The sequence below is a fragment of the Saimiri boliviensis genome, chromosome 16 (assembly GCF_048565385.1).
Source record: "Saimiri boliviensis isolate mSaiBol1 chromosome 16, mSaiBol1.pri, whole genome shotgun sequence".
NCBI classification, from domain to species: domain Eukaryota; kingdom Metazoa; phylum Chordata; class Mammalia; order Primates; family Cebidae; genus Saimiri; species Saimiri boliviensis.
Genome location: NC_133464.1, coordinates 36522257 through 36541901, shown reverse-complemented (window position 1 = coordinate 36541901; position 19645 = coordinate 36522257). Strand labels below are relative to the sequence as shown.

The 19645-nt window shown below is 38.5% G+C and overlaps 1 protein-coding gene across 5 annotated transcripts in view; it reads left to right on the top strand.

Annotated features, from left to right (window-relative positions):
* The window catches only part of UCHL3 (ubiquitin C-terminal hydrolase L3), an 89906-nt gene that overhangs the window by 54385 nt on the left and 15876 nt on the right, over nt 1–19645 (top strand). Inside the window, exons 8-9 of one of the 5 annotated variants that reach the window (XM_039473160.2) lie at nt 9486–9544; nt 10448–10664. The exons of 2 other annotated variants lie outside the window; for them this stretch is intronic. In XM_039473160.2, the coding sequence (XP_039329094.1) occupies nt 9486–9544; nt 10448–10531 (143 nt within the window). In that variant the 3' untranslated portion in view covers nt 10532–10664. Of the gene's footprint in view, nt 1–6330; nt 6490–9485; nt 9546–10447; nt 10665–19645 lie in introns of those variants that run through there. 2 more of the 5 variants (XM_074387600.1, XM_074387601.1) reach the window with 2 other exon arrangements.

Sequence of the window (19645 nt, the reverse complement as noted above, 5' to 3'; positions counted from 1 at the left end):
AATCTTCAATAAAATACTGGCAAACCGATTGCAACAGCATATCAAAAAGCTCATCCACCATGATCAAGTAGGATTCATCCCGGGGATGCAAGGCTGGTTCAACATACGCAAGTCCATAAACGTAATTCACCACATAAACAGAACCAAAGACAAAAACCACATGATTATCCCGATTGATGCAGAGAAGGCTTTTGACAAAATTCAACAACCCTTTATGCTAAAAACCCTCAATAAACTAGGTATTGACGGAACGTATCTCAAAACAATAAAAGCTATTTACGACAAACCAACAGCCAATATCATACCGAATGGGCAAAAACTGGAAGCATTCCCTTTGAAATCTGGCACTAGACAAGGATGCCCTCTCTCACCACTCCTATTCAATATAGTACTGGAAGTTCTAGCCAGAGCAATCAGGCAAGAAAAAGAAATAAAGGGTATCCAAATTGGAAAGGAGGAAATCAAATTGTCTCTATTTGCAGATGACATGATTGTATATCTGGAAGACCCCATCATCTCAGCCCAAAATCTCCTGAAACTGATAAACAACTTCAGCAAAGTCTCAGGATACAAAATCAACGTGCAAAAATCACAAGCATTCCTATACACCAGTAATAGACTTCAAGAGAGCCAAATCAAGAACGAACTGCCATTCACAATTGCTACAAAGAGAATAAAGTACCTAGGAATACAACTAACAAGGAACGTAAAGGACCTCTTCAAGGAGAACTACAAGCCATTGCTCAACGAAATAAGAGAGGATACAAACAGATGGAGAAACATTCCATGTTCATGGTTAGGAAGAATCAACATCGTGAAAATGGCCATACTGCCCAAAGTAATTTACAGATTCAACGCTATTCCCATCAAGCTACCAATGACCTTCTTCACAGAACTGGAAAAAAACACCTTAAACTTCATATGGAACCAAAAGAGAGCCCGCATAGCCAAGTCAATTCTAAGCAAAAAGAACAAAGCGGGAGGCATCACACTACCGGACTTCAAACTATACTACAAGGCTACAGTAATCAAAACAGCATGGTACTGGTACCAAAACAGAGATATAGACCAATGGAACAGAACAGAGGCCTCACAGGAAATACAACATACCCACAACCATCTGATCTTCGACAAACCTGACAAAAACAAGCAATGGGGAAAGGACTCCCTGTTTAATAAATGGTGTTGGGAAAACTGGCTAGCCATGTGCAGAAAGCAGAAACAGGACCCCTTCCTGACACCTTACACCAAAATTAACTCCAGATGGATTAAAGACTTAAACATCAGACCTAATACCATAAAAACCTTAGAAGAAAATCTAGGCAAAACCATTCAGGACATAGGTGTAGGCAAGGACTTCATGACCAAAACGCCAAAAGCAATGGCAACAAAAGCCAAAATAGACAAATGGGACCTAATCAAACTCCACAGCTTCTGCACGGCAAAAGAAACAGTCAGTAGAGTGAATCGGCAACCAACAGAATGGGAAAAAATTTTTGCAGTCTACCCATCTGACAAGGGGCTGATATCCAGAATTTACAAAGAACTAAAGCAGATCTACAAGAAAAAAACAAACAAGCCCATTCAAAAATGCGCAAAGGATATGAACAGATACTTTACAAAAGAAGACATACAGGAGGCCAACAAACATATGAAAAAATGCTCATCATCACTGGTCATCAGAGAAATGCAAATCAAAACCACATTGAGATACCATCTCACACCAGTTAGAATGGCGATCATTAAAAAATCGGGAAACAACAGATGCTGGAGAGGATGTGGAGAAATAGGAACACTTTTACACTGTTGGTGGGAATGTAAATTAATTCAACCATTGTGGAAGACAGTGTGGCGATTCCTCAAGGACCTAAAAATAGAAATCCCATTTGACCCAGCAATCCCATTACTGGGTATATATCCAAAGGATTATAAATCATTCTACTACAAGGACACGTGCACACGAATGTTCATTGCAGCACTGTTTACAATAGCAAAGACCTGGAACCAACCCAAATGCCCAACGATGATAGACTGGATAGGGAAAATGTGGTACATATACACCATGGAATATTATGCAGCCATCAAAAACGATGAGTTCACGTCCTTTATAGGGACATGGATGAACCTGGAAACCATCATTCTCAGCAAACTGACACAAGAGCAGAAAATCAAACACCGTATATTCTCGCTCATAGGCGGGTGTTGAACAATGAGAACACATGGACACAGGAAGGGGAGCACTACACACTGGGGTCTGTTGGGGGGAAATGGGGGAGGGGCGGGGGGTGGGGAGGTGGGAAGAGATAGCATGGGGAGAAATGACAGATACAGGTGAGGGGACGGAAGGCAGCAAAGCACACTGCCATGTGTGTACCTATGCAACAATCTTGCATGTTCATCACATGTACCCCAAAACCTAAAATGCAATAAAAAAAAAAAAAAAAAGAAAAAAAAAAAATCAGGAGACAGCAGATGCTGGAGAGGATGTGGAGAAATAGGAACACTTGTACACTGTTGGTGGGAATGTACATTAGTTCAACCATTGTGGAAGACAGAACAGCAATTTCTTAAGGATCTAGAAATAGAAATATCATTTGACCCAGCAGTCCCATTACTGGGTATATACCTAAAAGTTTATAAATCATTGTATTATAAAGGCACATGTACATGTATGTTTACTGTATCACTGTTCACAATAGCAAAGACTTGGAACCAACCCAGATGCCCATCAATGGTAGACTGAATAAAGAAAATGTGGCAGATATACACCATGGAATACTATGCAACCATAAAAAAGATTTAGTTCATGTCCTTTTCAGGGACATGGATGAAGCTGGAAACCATCATTCTCAGCAAACTGACACAAGAACAGAAAAGCAAGCACTGCATGTTCTCACTCATAAGTGGGAGTTGAACAATGAGAACACATGGACACAGGGAGGGGAACATCACACACTGGGGCATGTCAGGTCGGGTAGGGGGCTAGGGGAAGGATAGCAGGGGATGAGGGGATTAGGGAGGGATAGCATTAGGAGAAATATCTAATGTAGATAATGGGGTGATGGATGCAGCAAACCACCATGGCACGTGTATACCTATGTAACAAACCTGTATGTTCTGCACATGTACCCGAGAACTTAAAGTATAGTAATTAAATTTTTTAAAAAAGTATAGGGCAGTTTCTTTGAGATTATCCTCCAATTTGGGCTGTCTGATTTATCCTCATGATTTATGCATTTTTGGCAGGAATACTCTAGAAGTAATGCTGCGTTCTTTTCAGTGCATCATATCAAGTCACGTGATGTCAATTTGCCCCATTACTGGTGATGTTTAGTCACTTTTATGTAGTTTCTTCACTATAAAGTTAACAAATATGTCATGTAGTTTCTCATCAGATTTTGCATCCATTTATTATTCATGACTGGATTATCATTATGACTGCTACCAGATCGCAATTAAAAAAAAATTCCCCAATCTTAGAAGCTTTGCTTTTCCTCTCATTCATTCATTTTTAATCAGAATGGACTTAAGGAATCCTATTTTACTTACATGATTATAATCCATGATATCATGTATTTTTATGCTCAAATTATTGTCGACTTGGTCTTTGTAAGGAACCCCTTCAAACTGCAGCCTTGATGTCCCAGGCTCAAGCAATCCCCCTGCCACAGCCTCCTGTGTAGATGGGACTATAGGCCTGTGCCACTATGCCTGGCTAATTTTTTTTTTTTTTATTTTGTAGAGATAGGGTCTTGCTATGTTCCCCAGGCTGATCTTGAACTCCTGGGTTCAAGTGATATTCCTGCTTTAGCCTTCCAAATTGCTGGGATTACAGGCATGCACCACTGCACACAGCCCATAGTTTTAATTTTTTTTTTTTTTTTTTTTGAGATGGGGTTTCGCTCTTGTTACCCAGGCTGGAGTGCAATGGCACAATCTCGGCTCACCGCAACCTCCGCCTCCTGGGTTCAAGCAGTTCTCCTGCCTCAGCTTCCCTAGTGGCTGGGACTACAGGCGTGTGCCACCATGCCCAGCTAATTTTTGTATTTTTAGTAGAGACGGGGTTTCACCGTGTTGACCAGGATGGTCTCGATCTCTTGACCTCGTGATCCACCCGCCTCGGCCTTCCAAAGTGCTGGGATTACAGGCGTGAGCCACTGCGCCCGGCCTCATAGTTTTAATTTTTAAGTGTTATTCTGTTCTCTTGAGTTTTCATAGCATTTGAAAATATAGCATTCTATTCTTTTATGTACGTAGAATTTCCTCATTTTAAGGATAGTAATAATTCAGTAATACCTCATTTGATTGTACTTTAAGTATATTCCTTTTTTTTTTTTTTTTTTTTTTTTTTACAAATTGAAGGTTTATGGCAATCTTTTTGTGAGCAAGCTTATTGGCACCATTTTCCAACAGCATGTGTTCAGTTTGCATTTCTGTGTCACGCTTTGGTAATTCTCCCAACATTTCAGACGTTTTTATTATTATATCTGTTATGGTATCTGTGATCAGTGATCTTTGATGTTACTATTGTAATCGTTTGGGGGTGTCACAAGCTATACTCATGTACAATGGCAAACTTAACTGATTTCTTGTATATGTTCTGACTGCTCCATTAAGCAGCCATTTTCCCATCTCTTTCCCTCTCTTTGGACTTCCCTATTCCCTGAGACACAATAATATTGAAATGAGGCCAATTAAATCTCTACAAAGGCCTCTAAGCATTCAAGTCACATGTCTCTCACTTTAAGTCAAAAATTAGAAATGATTAAGCTTAATGAGGAAGGCATGTTGAAAGCCAGGAGGGTCTGATAGCTAGGCCTCTTGTGTGAAACAGTAAGCCAAGCTGTTAATGCAAAGGAAAAGTTCTTGAAGGAAATTAAAAGTACTACTCCAGTGAACACATGAAGGACAAGAAAGCAAAACGGCATTATTGCTGATATGGAGAAAGTTTGAGTGGTCTGGATAGAAGATCAAACTAGCTACAACATTTTCTAACGCCTAATATGGAGCAAGGCCCTAACTTTTTTCAGCTCTTTGAAGGCTGAGAGAGGTGAGGAAGCTACAGAAGAAAGTCTGAAGCTAGAATTGGTTCATGTGGTTTAAGGAAAGAAGTCATCTCCATAACATGAAAATGCCTGGTGAATCAGCACATGCTGATGGAGAAACTGCAAGTTATCCAGAATATCCAGCTCAGATTTTCCATGAAGGTGGCTACGTAAACAGATTTTCCATGTAGATGAAATAGTCTTCTCTTGGAATTAAGATGCCATCTAGGACTTCCATAGCTAGAGAGGAGAGGTCAGTGCCTGCCTTCAGAGATTCAAAGGACAGGCTGATTCTCTTGTTAATGCAGACAGTGACTTTCAGTTGAAGCCACCACTCATTTGATATTCAGAAAATCTTAGGGTGCTTAAGAATGATGCTGTATCTTCTCTGCCTGTGCTCTATAAATGGAGCAACATAGCCTGGATAATAACATATCTGTTTATAGCATGGCTTACTGAATATCTTAAGCCCACTCTTGTGACCTACTGCTCAGAAAATGATTCCTTTGAAAATATTACTGCTAATTGACACTGCACCTGGTCATCCAAGAGGTCTCAGGTAGATATATGTACAAGGAGATTAATATTTTCAGTTCTGCTAACACAGCATCCATTCTGCAGCCCTTGGATCAAGGAATCATTTAGACTTTCATTTTTAGTTATTTAAGAAATACAGTTTTTGAGACGGTAGCTGCCATAGTGATTCCATTGATGGATCTGAGAATAGTAAATCGAAAACTTTCTGGAAAGGATTCACCATTCTAGATGCCATTAAGAACATTCATGATTTATGGGAAGAGCTCACAATATCAACATTAACAGGAGTTTGGAAGAAGTTGTTTCTCTCCTCATGGGTGACTTTGAGGGGTTTAAGACTTCATTGGAGGAACTAACTGCAGATACGGTGAAAACAGCAAGAAAATTGGAATTAGGAGAGTCTGAAGATGTGACAGAACTGCTGCAATCTCAGGTTCAAACTTGAACAAGTAAGAAGTTGCTTCTTATAGATGAGCAAAGAAACTGATTTCTTGAGATGGAATCTACTCCTAATAAAGAAGTCATGAACAGTGTTAAAATGATCACAAACCACAAAGGATTTAGAAGATTACATAAATGTAATTGATCAGCAGCAGAATTTGAGAGGATTGACAACATTTTTGAAAGAAGTTCTGCTGTGGGTAAAATGCTGTGAAATAGCATCACATGGTACAGAGAAATCTTTCATGAAAGAGTCAAATGTGGCAAACAATCAGATGTGGCAGACTTCATTATTGTCTTATTTTAGGAAATTTCCACAGCCACCCCAACCTTCAGGAACCACCATCCTGTTCAGTCAGGAGACATCAGCATCAAAACGAGCCCCTCCATCAGCAAAAAGACTACAACTTGATGAAGGCTGAGATGATCATTAGCATTTTTTGGAATAAAGTGTTTTTTAATTAAGGTATGTACATTGTTTTCTTAAACATAATGCTAATGTACAACTAATAGACTACAGAGTAATATAAACATAACTTTTATATGCACTAGGAAACAAAATTTGTGACTCCTTTTCCTGTAATATTTGCTTTATTGCGGCATTCTGGAAGCTAATCCACAATATCTCTCAGGCATGCCTGCACACTCTTTAAAAGTTTTTATTTCTGTATAATCTCTGTTTTTTAAGCCTATTTTTTATTTTATTTATTTATTTATTTATTTATTTTTTAAAGATGGGATTTCACCATGTTGGTCAGGCTGGTCTTGAACTCCCGACCTCAGGTAATCTGCCCGCCTTGGCCTCCAAAGTGCTTGGATTACAGGCGTGATCCACCACGCCCGGCGTATATTTTTTAAAAGTTTTTATTTCTGTGTAGTCTCTGCTGTTTAAACGCCATCATTCATGTTATTGGCTGTCCTTGGGTATTTGATGGTAGCTGATCTTGGTTATCTGCAACAAAAAGCATCTCATGGTGTTTGTCATGTCTCTGTCTCTTGTCCAACTCTGCTGTCACCTTTCTCTGAGGTCTTGTGCTCAAACTATGCAAAAAACAAGTTCTGAATGAATTGCTTAGTTACTACCAAAAAATCAGGCCACTGTTGTCTTCCCTGTCCAGCCTGTAAGTGGCACAGCCCATTTGGACTGAGATTTTTAGGTTACATGACCTATGCACAAATTGCATTTTTTTTCCTGCCTCTTTTAGAAGGGGCCTGTAAGTGTAACAGTCTCTGAGCCTCATGGATTCTTCTGCAGGGTATGCATTTACTTAAATTACACCCAAAGTTGTTGGCAAATGACAGTTTTGTGGTAGTGGTGTTTGGAACAACAGCAAATTTTAGATTTTATTGTTTTGGCAAAATTTTTCTGTAAAATATTTACCAAGTCGTAAATATTTTAGGTTTTTGTGGGCAACATACTGTCTTTTAAAAACATAAAAACCAGTCTTAGCTTAAAGGAGGCATTAAAAATACAGTGAGGGCTGGATTTGGCCCATGGGCTGAAGTTAGCCAAACTCAGGATTAGAATAAAAGTAAAAATCATAATAAATCTTTGTTCTGTACCGCTATTCTAAAAAGAAACTACACAGTTCTGACATTTCAGGATCAATTGTTTAACAATCTTAGTCTATAGTAATTGAAATTAATTATATGTTACTTTAGCTGCATTCGAAGGAAAATTGCTCACTGCCATTTATTTTTTATTTGTATTTAGTTATTTTATTATTTTATTTTTTTAGAGACAGAATCTCACTCTGTTGCCCAGGCTGGAGTGCAGTGCAGTAATCATAGCTCACTGCATCCTCGAACTCCTGGGTTCAAGTGATCCTCCTGCCTCAGCCTCCCAAGTAGCTGGGACTATAGTCTTGTGCCTTTATACCTGGCTAATTTATTAAACTGTGTTGCCCAGGCTGTTGTTGAACTCCTGGCCTCAAGCAGTCTTCTTGAATTACAGGCAGGAACCACCACACCCAGCCATAACTGAATTTATTAGCTCTTTAGTGTCATGATTGACACACAAAAAGTTGATGGAAACCAGGAAAATACATATATTAAGCTGGGCACTGTTGCATGTGCCTGCAGTACCAGCTGTTTGGGAAGCTGAGGCAGGACTGCTTGAGCCCAGGAGGTCAAGTTGAGCCTGGGCAATATAAATGAGACTCTATCTCTAAATTAAAAAGAAAGAAAAATACAAAGGGAAAAAATGTATATCAATTTATAATTTGGATAGGCAGGGAACAGCCTACATTGTTTATTTATACTTCTGCTTTTATGTAAAGATTTTAAAAAATCCAAAATGGGATGGCACGTAATGAATATGATAGTCAAATAACTATAAACAGTCTGTTGAAGAATAAGCATTTGCCACATAAGGATATATTGGAATATGTTTTATATTATTGAGAAATGTACATTACAATTTAGAAAGGTGGTATAAGTTCATAGAAATAGAGATAATTAAGTGTTCATGTGTAATATAGTTGTAGGAAAATGTTTCCTAAAGGTTCTTAGAAATTTTAGGAATTACATCCTAGGCATTGTAATTTAGGGAAAAGTTTCTTTAGGATTTTGAATATTTATCTCAATGTTAGTCCAAAAATAGGAATCACAAATTCTGATGATATAATTTACAGAAATTAATATTATTTTATATGGAGATGTATTTATATGTTAATTTTTATTCATTTTCTAAAAAGTGTCTAACAAAGTCTATTACTATATGCGTATTCAGAAATTTTTATTATGGTTAGAAACCATGGAATTGTAGAAGGGGCTGTGTTTTGTGGGTTGAACTCAGTGAGGAGCCACTTACAAGACATCTGAAATTATGGATTTGGATATATAATTATCAGTTGACTTTGGGTTAGCATGAGTTTAAATAATTCTGGAATTTTTCTTTTTTTATAATATTCAAAAAATACTAGTTTGTTTAAGTTGATTGTGAACTTGGTTATTTCGGTGATCAGTAAAATAACTCCGGGCTATTTGGATTATTCCGCTGTATCACTGCATTGGTAGTACACAATTAGTGGTAGTGTTGTATAAGCCATGATAGTGTGGCTCCCTTTCATTGTTTTTAACATGTCTGTCTTATTTGAGATCTTCCTATTTAAAGTGAGAAAAGAAATTTTTAAAATTTCTAAGGATAAAAGCTTGGGTCATAATTTTTTAAAAACTAACAATAATTTTGCATATTATTTTCAGGAAACGAAAGCCAGCATTGTAATAAATTCTGTTCATGAAGATAATTTAGGCTTTCAAACATGGAAGCAAAGGTCTAACTAATAACCTTTCATTAAAAATCTTCATGGCTAGCATATCAGAACATTTGTTATAGCATATGTTATTTAAAATGACATTTTAACTTTTCTTGCCTCACTGTGGGAATTGGAAAATGGAAGTTGGAAATACATTATCCTGTAAAAACAGCTAAGCATTCAATTGTTTGTCTGTTTTCCACAGATGGGCGGAAACCATTTCCAATTAACCATGGTGAAACTAGTGATGAAACTTTATTAGAGGTAACAATAAAACTTGCTGGCCCATCTGAAGTGCCATTAATATGTTGTCATCTTTAAAACATCTCTAAAGGTCACTGGCATAATATTTTCTCTGTATCTGGATACCTCTTTATCCTTGTTCTCTCTAGAAAATTCGAAAAGGAAATTTAAGTTAGCATTAAAAATCTACAACAAAGAGATTTTCAGAGCTCTTTCTATGAACAGCTGTCAAATTTGAAAAGACAGGAATAGTATTGAAAGACTTACTCATTATATCCCAGATTTCATCAAATCCAGGATACCATTAATTGATTGTATCTTCATCCTGATTTTAGAGATTTTAAAACATGAATAAATTGTGTGGCTTAGAATCAATGAAACGTGATTTTTAGGTGAAAAGTTCCTTAATAGCATTTTAAGAACACTTGCAGCCAGGCACAGTGGCTCATGCCTGTAATCCCAGCACTTTGGGAGGCTGAGGTTGGTGGATCAACTGAGGTCAGGAGTTTGAGACCAGCCTGAGCAATATGGTGAAACCGCGTCTCTACTAAAAATGCAGATATTAGCCAGGTATGGTAGCATGTGACTGTAGTCCCAGCTACTAGGGAGGCTGAGACAGGAGAATTGCTTGAACCCAGGAAGCAGAAGTTGCGGTGAGCTGAGATTGCACCACTGCACTCCAGCCTGAGTGACAGAGCGAGACTCTGTCTCAAAATAAAAGAACACTTACTGTATCTTATACTTTCGTACATGGCAAATGAGGGCACCCAACTATTCACTCCTCTGGTGTTAATTCCACTTTGGAAAAGGAAGTTTGCACTATAAAATTAGTATGAATTAGAAAAATATGAAGTTTGTCATTTGTAAACAAAACACTTATACACTGAAAAATCATACTTTCTTTTTGTTTTTTTTTCTTCATAGGATGCCATAGAAGTTTGCAAGAAGTTTATGGAGCGTGACCCCGATGAACTAAGATTTAATGCGATTGCTCTTTCTGCAGCATAGCTTGTCAATAATGGAAACACCAAATACTGTATTATTTGCAACAACATTTAAATTTTCTCTGCCATACACTAACTCAGAAATTTTGATATTTTCATTAACTTGATGATTAAACTTTATGTGAATTAAACTTTGACTTAACCTGTGTTTTATTTTTGCTCCAAGTTAAAGGTGAAATACTTTCCTCCTCTTTCTTTCTTACGAAGGATTTATCTTGTTTGAAAACTAGCAATAGCTTTCTTTTTAGATTTTATAGAAAATTTTGTATTGGGATATCAGGCACAATTCCATCTGCATAATATGAATATATATTATATATGTTAACATTTATTTAGAAAACATTTATTGGCTGGGTGTGGTGGCTCACACCTGTAATCCCAGCACTTTCGGAGGCTGAAGTAGGTGGATCACCTGAGGTCAGGAGTTTGAGATCAGCCTGGCCAACACGGTGAAACCCTGTCCCTACTGGAGGCGGAGGTTGCATGAGCCGAGATCGCACCACTGCACTCCAGCCTGGGTGATAGAGCGAGACTCCATCTCAAAAAGAAAACATTTGTTAAGCATTTACTTGTAATGAGATGGATGCTGTTCTGGGTTCAGAAGTTAAAGCATTGAACGCTGTTGACAAATTTAATAGTCATGGAGCTTATGCTATTGTGAGAAGAGATAAATAACAAACTCATTAAGATAAATACCAACTATAGATGCTGTGTGGAGAATTAAAGTAGGATTTGTGTAAGGGAGTGACCGAGTAGCTACTTTAGATGTTATTGTCAGGGAGGCTTCTGTGGGAAGGTGACTTTGACGTGGAGAGCTGAATGACTAAAAGCCTGTCATATAAAGGTGATGGGGAAGAGCAGAGGAAGTAATTAATGTGGAGTCCCTAAAGCAGGAACGTCTTGCTGTAGGACCAGGAAGGAGGTTCAATTGGCCAGCGCAGAGAAAGTAACAGGGAAAGTAGCAAGAGATGAGGTCAGAAAAAGAGGGGCTTTGCCATACAGGAAAAGGCATTTGGATTCATTGCAAATGTGGTAGTAAACCATTGGAGAATTTTAAGCAGGACAGGAACCTGCTTTTTTAAAGGGTCCCTCCGACGACTCTATGGATAATATATTGAGGAGGGGAACAAGAGTAGAGGTAAAAAAACTTGTGAGGTGCCCACTGTAGTTGTTCAGTGGGATGATGATGGCTGGGTCTTAAAAGTGGTAGATCAGGCCGGGCACAGTGGCTCACGCCTGTAATCCCAGCACTTTGGGAGGCCGTGGCAGGCGGATCACGAGGTCAAGAGATCAAAACCATCCTGGCCAACATGGTGAAACCCCCTTTCTACTAAAAAATATAAAAATTTGCTGGGTGTGGTGGTGCACACCTGTAATCCCAGCTATTTGGGAGGCGGAGGTTGCAGTGAGCTGAGATTGCACCACTGCACTCTAGCCTGGTGACAGAGCAAGACTCTGTCTCAAAAAAAAAAAAAAAAAAAAAAAAAAGAAAGTGGTAGATCAGCGGCCAAGTGCAGTGGCTCATGCCTGTAATCCCAACATGTTGGGGTGTGTGGCCAGGAATTCGAGAGTAACCTGGGTAACAACGAAACCCCATCTCTACTAAAATAATAATAATGAAAAAATCAGCTGGACATGGTGGCATGTGCCTGTAGTCCTAGCTAGTCAGGAGGCTGAGGTGGGAAGGATTGCTTGAGCCCAGGAGTTTGAGGCTGCAGTGAGCCATGATTGCACCACTGCACTCTAGACTAGGTGATGGAGGCAGACCCTGTCTCAAAAATAATGAATACATTTAGATGGTGGTACATGAATGAATTTGGGGTGTGCTTTAAAGAAGGAAGGGCTTCAGTTGAGTCTTTAAGAATAAGTGGATAGGCAGTGGAAAAGTGAAAGGGCATTTATAGAGCTGGGCCGGAACAAAGAGCTGGTGTGGTGACAGTGTTCAGTATTTTCTTGGGAGGGGTGTAGTCATTACTTGGGTGTAAAAATTTATAAAAACTCATTGAATTGTACATTAAAAATCTGTACTTCACTGTATATGCATTTTACCCTAAGGGGAGGTAGTAAGGGTTACTTGGAATATGCATTTATCATAACTGAATTGTGCATTTGAAGTCTGTACTGTACATACATTTTATCTTAAACCAGGGTTGTGTTGAAATGAGTATAGTAGTTAGAGAAAAACCAGATAGGTCCAAAATAAAGTTTTTGATTAGTAATTGAATATAGATGTTTATGCACAATTCACTGAGTTAAGAGTGGTAAGGCATGGCTTTCGATCTTTGTTACTCAAGTGTGTTTGCATCAGTACTACCTGGAAGCTTTCTAGAAATGAGAAATTTCAGATCTCATCTGCAAAACCTGCATTTTTAACAAGATCCCTGCTTATTCATGAGCAATAAATTAAGTTTCAGAAGCACTAGATTAGAAAAAGTAGACTATAACAAGGAAAATAACTTGGGAAAATATTTAAGCTTACCATTATTCTATGGTTGAAAGGGAATGGGTGAAATGTTGGCAATAGGGATGAAAAAATAATCTGAAACAATTTGATAGACTGTATATGCAGATGACGCTTACCACACCAATAATAACCAGGTGTTCTATTCCTGTTACATTGTTTATCTTCTGTGTGTTATCTTAAATATTTTTAACATTCCTAAGCAGTTGTCTTCCTGTTGCCTTGCTGGATTTCTCTTAATCATACATTTCTTAGTAGATCCTAAATCAGTGGCACATTATCTAGAATTTACATAGTTTCTCAAAATATGCTATAAGGAACACTAACTTTGCAGAACTCTTAATGAGTAAGAAAGATTATGAAGTTAAGTATCTCTAAAATACTGGGTTAAACATTTTTTTTGAAAGTTACAGGTATATTTGGAGGGGTGCAATAATAGAATGCCTCAGTTTTTTCAAAAAATATTCCGTGTATTATGAACAACATTTTCTGAGCATTTTATGGAGCAGCACTTAGAGCTAGCATTCTTTGGCACACAGTTTAAGGTGGTAGTTCCTGTGGAACAGATAGCTTGAAACCTTCTTTCCTTCTCTCTTCTTAGGTTATGTGTAAACTTTTAGTTCTCCTCAACTCTATTCCCTACAATACTTTTCTTAGTCCCTTTCTTAAAATTTGGCACTTGTAGAAAAGATTAATAGTTTACTTTGTGGCCGGGCGCGGTGGCTCAAGCCTGTAATCCCAGCACTTTGGGAGGCCGAGGTGGGTGGATCACAAGGTCAAGAGATCGAGACCGTCCTGGTCAACATGGTGAAACCCCGTCTCTACTAAAAATACAAAAAAAAAATTAGCTGGGCATGGTAGCACATGCCTGTAATAATCCCAGCTACTCAGGAAGCTGAGGCGGGAGAATTGCCTGAACCCAGGAGGCGGAGGTTGCGGTGAGCCCAGATCGCGCCATTGCACTCCAGCCTGGGTAACAAGAGCGAAACTCCGCCTCAAAAAAAAAAAAAAAAAAGTTTACTTTGTGTGAAAACTCATGGAGACGATAAGGTTGGTCAAGTTGTGGGTTATTTCGGTATACTGCTATTAATGACCATGGTAGCGGGGAAAATATAACTAAAGTGAGAGCTGGAACTAAATGTTTTTGCTTGGTGGACTTTTGGGAACATCATCTTTCACTGGGTCTAATGGTTTGCTTTAAATTATTGAAACAGATGAGCTTTTATGAACCCCAGAATACTTAACCCAAATATTTTCAGTGTTCATTTGTGAGTAAAGCAGAAATTATCTGTATTCTATGGCAAATTGAAGTTTAAGCTGTCTTAAATGAAATTATCTTTGATTCCTTATAAAAATGTTTAAATGAATCTGATTTAAATTTGTTTTATTCCATCTTTGATTTGTGTGCAAGCTTTATTTGGCAATCTTTATCACTGGGCTGTGTATAACATACCACCTGCTTATTTAATGAAAATAATATAGCTTAAAAGTATTTTTAGCCGTTAATGTTTGTTTACTACTATAGCTTTCAAAAGAAGTATCTATAGACTTATGATTCCTCTATTGGTGCTGCTAAGAATTGCAAAGAGGCATACTTCCATCACTTTTTAAAAACTTTCTATTCATAGAAATTTATTTCTTTTAGGCAAATCTTATGTGCATAAATATATATACTCATATACATGTATCTACATGTATATGTGTATGTGTGTGTGTGTGTGTGTGTGTGTGTCTACATTTATATATATACATGTTCACACATTCACACAAACAAAAGGTAAATAACCTTGGTCTGAATCCTCTGTTTTATTTAAATCCATGGCTGAAGTTAAGTAAAACCACTTTGAAAAGTGTGTAACCAGTTGGGCATGGTAGCTCACGCCTGTAGTCCCAGCACTTTGGGAGGCAGAGGTAGGCAGATTGCTTGAGCCCAGGAGTTCAAGACCAGCCTGGGCAACGTGGTGAGACTTCATCTCTCCTAAAAATACAAAAATTATCTGAATGTGGTGGTGTACACCTGTGGTCCCAGCTACTTGAGAGATTGAGGTGGAAGGATTGCTTGAACCTGGGAAATGAAGGCTACAGTGAGCCAAGATCACATCACTGCACTTCAGCCCCAGTGCCAGTGAGATCTTGTCTCAAAAAAAAACACAAACAAACAAACAAACAAACAAAAACATTATATAAGGTTTTAAGAACTGATTTAGAGGGATTTATATACACATACATAAAGTTTAATAGTTAATGTTACCAGATTCCCTGGTAAGATCTTAAAATGAGCTTCCTTGGGCTCTCAGCAACATTGCTACTAAAAACCAAGTGTGCACTATATTCTTTTCAGATAGCAGCAAAAATGTTTTCTCATTTCTTTTGCTTCTGTTGATTTTCAGAACTTTTACCTCCTTAACGTGCATAACTATCGTGATGTAGAAGATTCCACATCATGAAGGGCATTAATTTTCTTGTACCACTGGTGCCAGTTGATCAGACCAACCTTACATGACTCAGTTTCATGTGTATTCTCACTTGTTTTCCTTTTGAATAAAAGTTGTTCTAAGTCTTTCTCTTGACTTCTTTGTTTAGGATAGTGGTTCTGAACCTGTCTGTTGCTTCTACCTACTTGATAGGTGAGGGTTTTCAGTACATTTTCCCACAGGCCGCAACTAGATATTATATAGGAGGTTATAAAGACAATAAAAGGCTGTAGATTATGAGCAATTATTTATTGTCTAATTGATAAGGAAACCCCTGGTTTAGGGACACTAAATGTATATGACCTATACTGAAAACTATTTTGCAACATTAATTTAAAATTGCTTAGAAATATATAATGTAGCTCATAATCCACAAGGTAGATATGAATATAACCTGAATTATTTAAAATAAAAATCAGCTAAGTGATGTGAATGGCATAATTTAATTGTTTGGTTCGGAACTGTGCTCTTTTTCAACACGTAAACATGGTTGATATTCAAATACATAAGTTACGTTTAATATATGTGTCCTTTAAGAGCTAAAGGACCTCTGTGTCCTGCACATGTTTTATGACTACAAGACGAAAACGATTGCTTGAGGTTTTATTTGTATCTTAAACATGAAAAACTTGAAGCACATGCAAAGGTTGTAAATTAGACTGTTCTTTAAAAATGCAGTAAAACCTGTCTGATGAAAAGTTGCATTGCTTACTGAGAGTTTACCTGTGGGAGGAGATGACCAAAACAAAATCGCGTCTGAATTTCCTGTGTGGCTAAGACAAGAAAGTACTTTTCAAGAGGGGCATTTTCTTCATTCTCCCTGAATACTAAGTATTTGAAACCAGAAGTCTCTCCCTTCTTCCACCACTACAGAAATATTTACGTTTGATACCAGTGTGCAGGGAAGGTATAACAGGGAATGTTACTCTGTGTGTATTTTTCACCATCATGACCAAAACATCATATTTCATAGTCTGGGTATGACTTAAAAGATGCATTCTTCTGAAGAACTAATTTTAAAACAAAATGCAAATACCTTAAATATTTTTATAGTAATATGATAAAGACATTTGTTCTTATAACTACATTCCAATACTACAATCAGGTACTTTGAAGTATTCAAGATAAGAGCACAAAAGTACTGATTTTAAGAACTTTAGAAAATATGGCTTATGGGCAATATAAACTTGAAGAATATCTAAAGCAGACTGTGGTTTGAATCTTGTTTTTCCCATTTTTGGAAGAGTAAAGCATGTAGGCCAGTTGCTACAAGTATTCAAGTGAAGGCTTTTAGGTTTTGAAGGACTAGGAGCCATCTTCTGATTTTGTTTGTTTGTTTGTTTGTTTTTTCTATTTTAACTGTACATGAAATACCAAGTGCAAGAGACTTTTTTTTTTTTTGCCTTTTTGTTTTTATGAGTGTAAAGTAGATGTATATATTTATGGGGTACGTGAGATACTTTGATACAGGCATCCAACTTATAATCATTACATCAGGGTAAATGGAGTGTCTGTCACCTGAAACACCCTGGCCATGTCACTCCGGCCGCCTCTGGATATTACCAACCATATTGTGGGTAGTGGGGGGCGCCCACAACCCCCCGCGATATGGCAAGTAATATCACTCCGGCCACCCCTGGATATTACGAAGCATATTGGGGGGGCACCCACCTTCCTCCCTCCCCCACAAACATTATGGCTAGTAATATCACCCTTGCGGCCCCTAGAGATTAAGAACCATGGCCGGGCGCGGTGGCTCAAGCCTGTAATCCCAGCACTTTGGGAGGCCGAGGCTGGTAGATCACGAGGTCAAGAGGTCGAGACCATCCTGGTCAACATGGTGAAACCCTGTCTCTACTAAAAATACAAAAATTAGCTGGGCATGGTGGCGCACGCCTGTAGTCCCAGCTACTCGGGAGGCTGAGGCAGGAGAATTGCTTGAACTCAGGAGACGGAGGTTGCGGTGAGCCGAGATCGCGCCATTGCACTCCAGCCTGGATAACAAGAGTGAAACTCTGTCTCAAACAACAACAACAACAAAAAAAACCATAATGCGGAGTTTTGCGCCTTGATATTAAGAACCATATGGCAGGGGAGGTGCCCACCGCCCCCCCCACGTCATGGAAAGTAATATCACTCTAGCCCCGCCTGGTTATTAAGAACCATATGGCAGTGGGGTGCCCACACCCCATCCAATCATATGGTGAGTAACATCACCCCGGCCCCCCCTGGATATTATGTACCATATGGCAGGGGGGTGCCCTCACCGGCTACTTTGGATATTTGGAGTAATATGATACTAGGAACAATATCATAGGGAGAATATAATGTTATTCTGTTTCTTTTTTGATATTAGGCACAGTAACACTAGTTGGAGTTTCACTTCTGTGACATTGACAAAAATATCTTCCTTGCTCTTCTTGATATTAGAATCGAAATCACGGGGGGGCTACACCCCATGCAATATTTTGTTTAATATAATTTTTTTTTCTTGTGGATATTAGTAACAATATCACAGGGTGGTGAACACCTCTTACCATATTGAGAGTAATATTGTTTTTTTTCTGGATATTAGGAACAATATCACAAGGGGGTGTTCATTCCCTGCGATACTAGGAGTAATATCATCCTTTACCCCTGTATATCAGGGACAGTATCCCCGGGGGCTCTACATCTTTTTCAATATTGGCAGTGATAACGGATTCTCTTTGTCTGGATGTTAGGAACAATATCACAGTCAGAGTGTACAACTCCTGCAATATTCAAAGTAATATAATACTCTGTTCACCTTGATATTCAGAATAATATTGCATGGGGTATATACCATCTTTGCAATTTTGGGAGTGATATCATTCTCTTTCTCTGTGGATAGTTGGAACTATATTACAAGGACAGGTGTACACCTTCTATGCTACCGGGAGTAATGTCCTCTCCCCCGCTGGATATTAGGAACAGTATCACAAGGGGTCTTCACCCTCAGCGATACTGGAAGTAATATTATCCACACTTCATCTGTACTGAATGACTAATGCCACAGGAGGGGTGTATACCCTCTGCGATTTGGGGAGTAATAGCATTTTCTCTTCCCTGGATATTAGGAACAATATCACTGGGGGGTGTACAATCCCTTTGATATTGAAAGTAATCTCCTCTTCTTCCCCAAATATTAGGAACAATATCACAGGGGGTGTACTCCCTCTGCTATATTGACAGTTGTATCATTGTTCCCCTTCTGGTAAATATTAGAAACAATAACATAATGGTTATGTACCCCCCCCCCGTGATATTGGGAGTAATATCATCCTCTCCCCTTCTGTAATTATTAACAATATCACAGGCGGGGTGTAAACCCCCCCTGCAATATTTGGAGTAGTATCATTCTCTTTCCCGTGGCCATTAGAAACAATATCATAGGGAGGTATACACTTTCTTTGATATTGAAAGTAATATCATTCTCTTTCTCCTGGATATTAGGAATAATATCACAGGGGGGATGTACACCCTTCTCGATATTGACAGTAATATCATTCTCTGTATCCTTGGATATTACTAACAATATTACAAAAGGAGTGTACACCCCATGCGATATTAAGAGTAATATTATCCTCTTTCCTTCTAGATATTAGGAACAATATCACGGGGGGCGGTGTACACCACATACGATATTGGGAGTAACATCACCTTCTTTTCCCCTGGGTATTAGGAAGGATATATCATTCTGCGAGAACAGGAGATTAGGAACAATATACACCTTCTGCCCGACCAGGAGTAATGTCATTTTCTCCCATCCCTGAATATTAGAAACACTATCACAGGGGGTTGTGTACAGCTTCTGCCATATTGGGAGTAATATCATCTTCCCTACCTTAGGATATTAGAAACAATATCACGGGGGATGTGTACACGCCCTTTGATATTGACAGTAATATCATCTCCCCTTGGATATTAGAAACAATATCAAGGTGGGGGGTGTACACCTGGTATGATACTGGGAGTAATATCATCCTATCACCCCCTGGAGATTAAAAACAAACACTAGGGAGATGTACACCCACTGCGATATTAGGAGTAATATCATTCTCTCCCCCACTGGATATTAGGAACAATATCACGGGGTCGGGGGGGAACCTACACACTGTGTGATATTGGGAGTAATCTCACCCCCACTTCTGAATATTAGAAG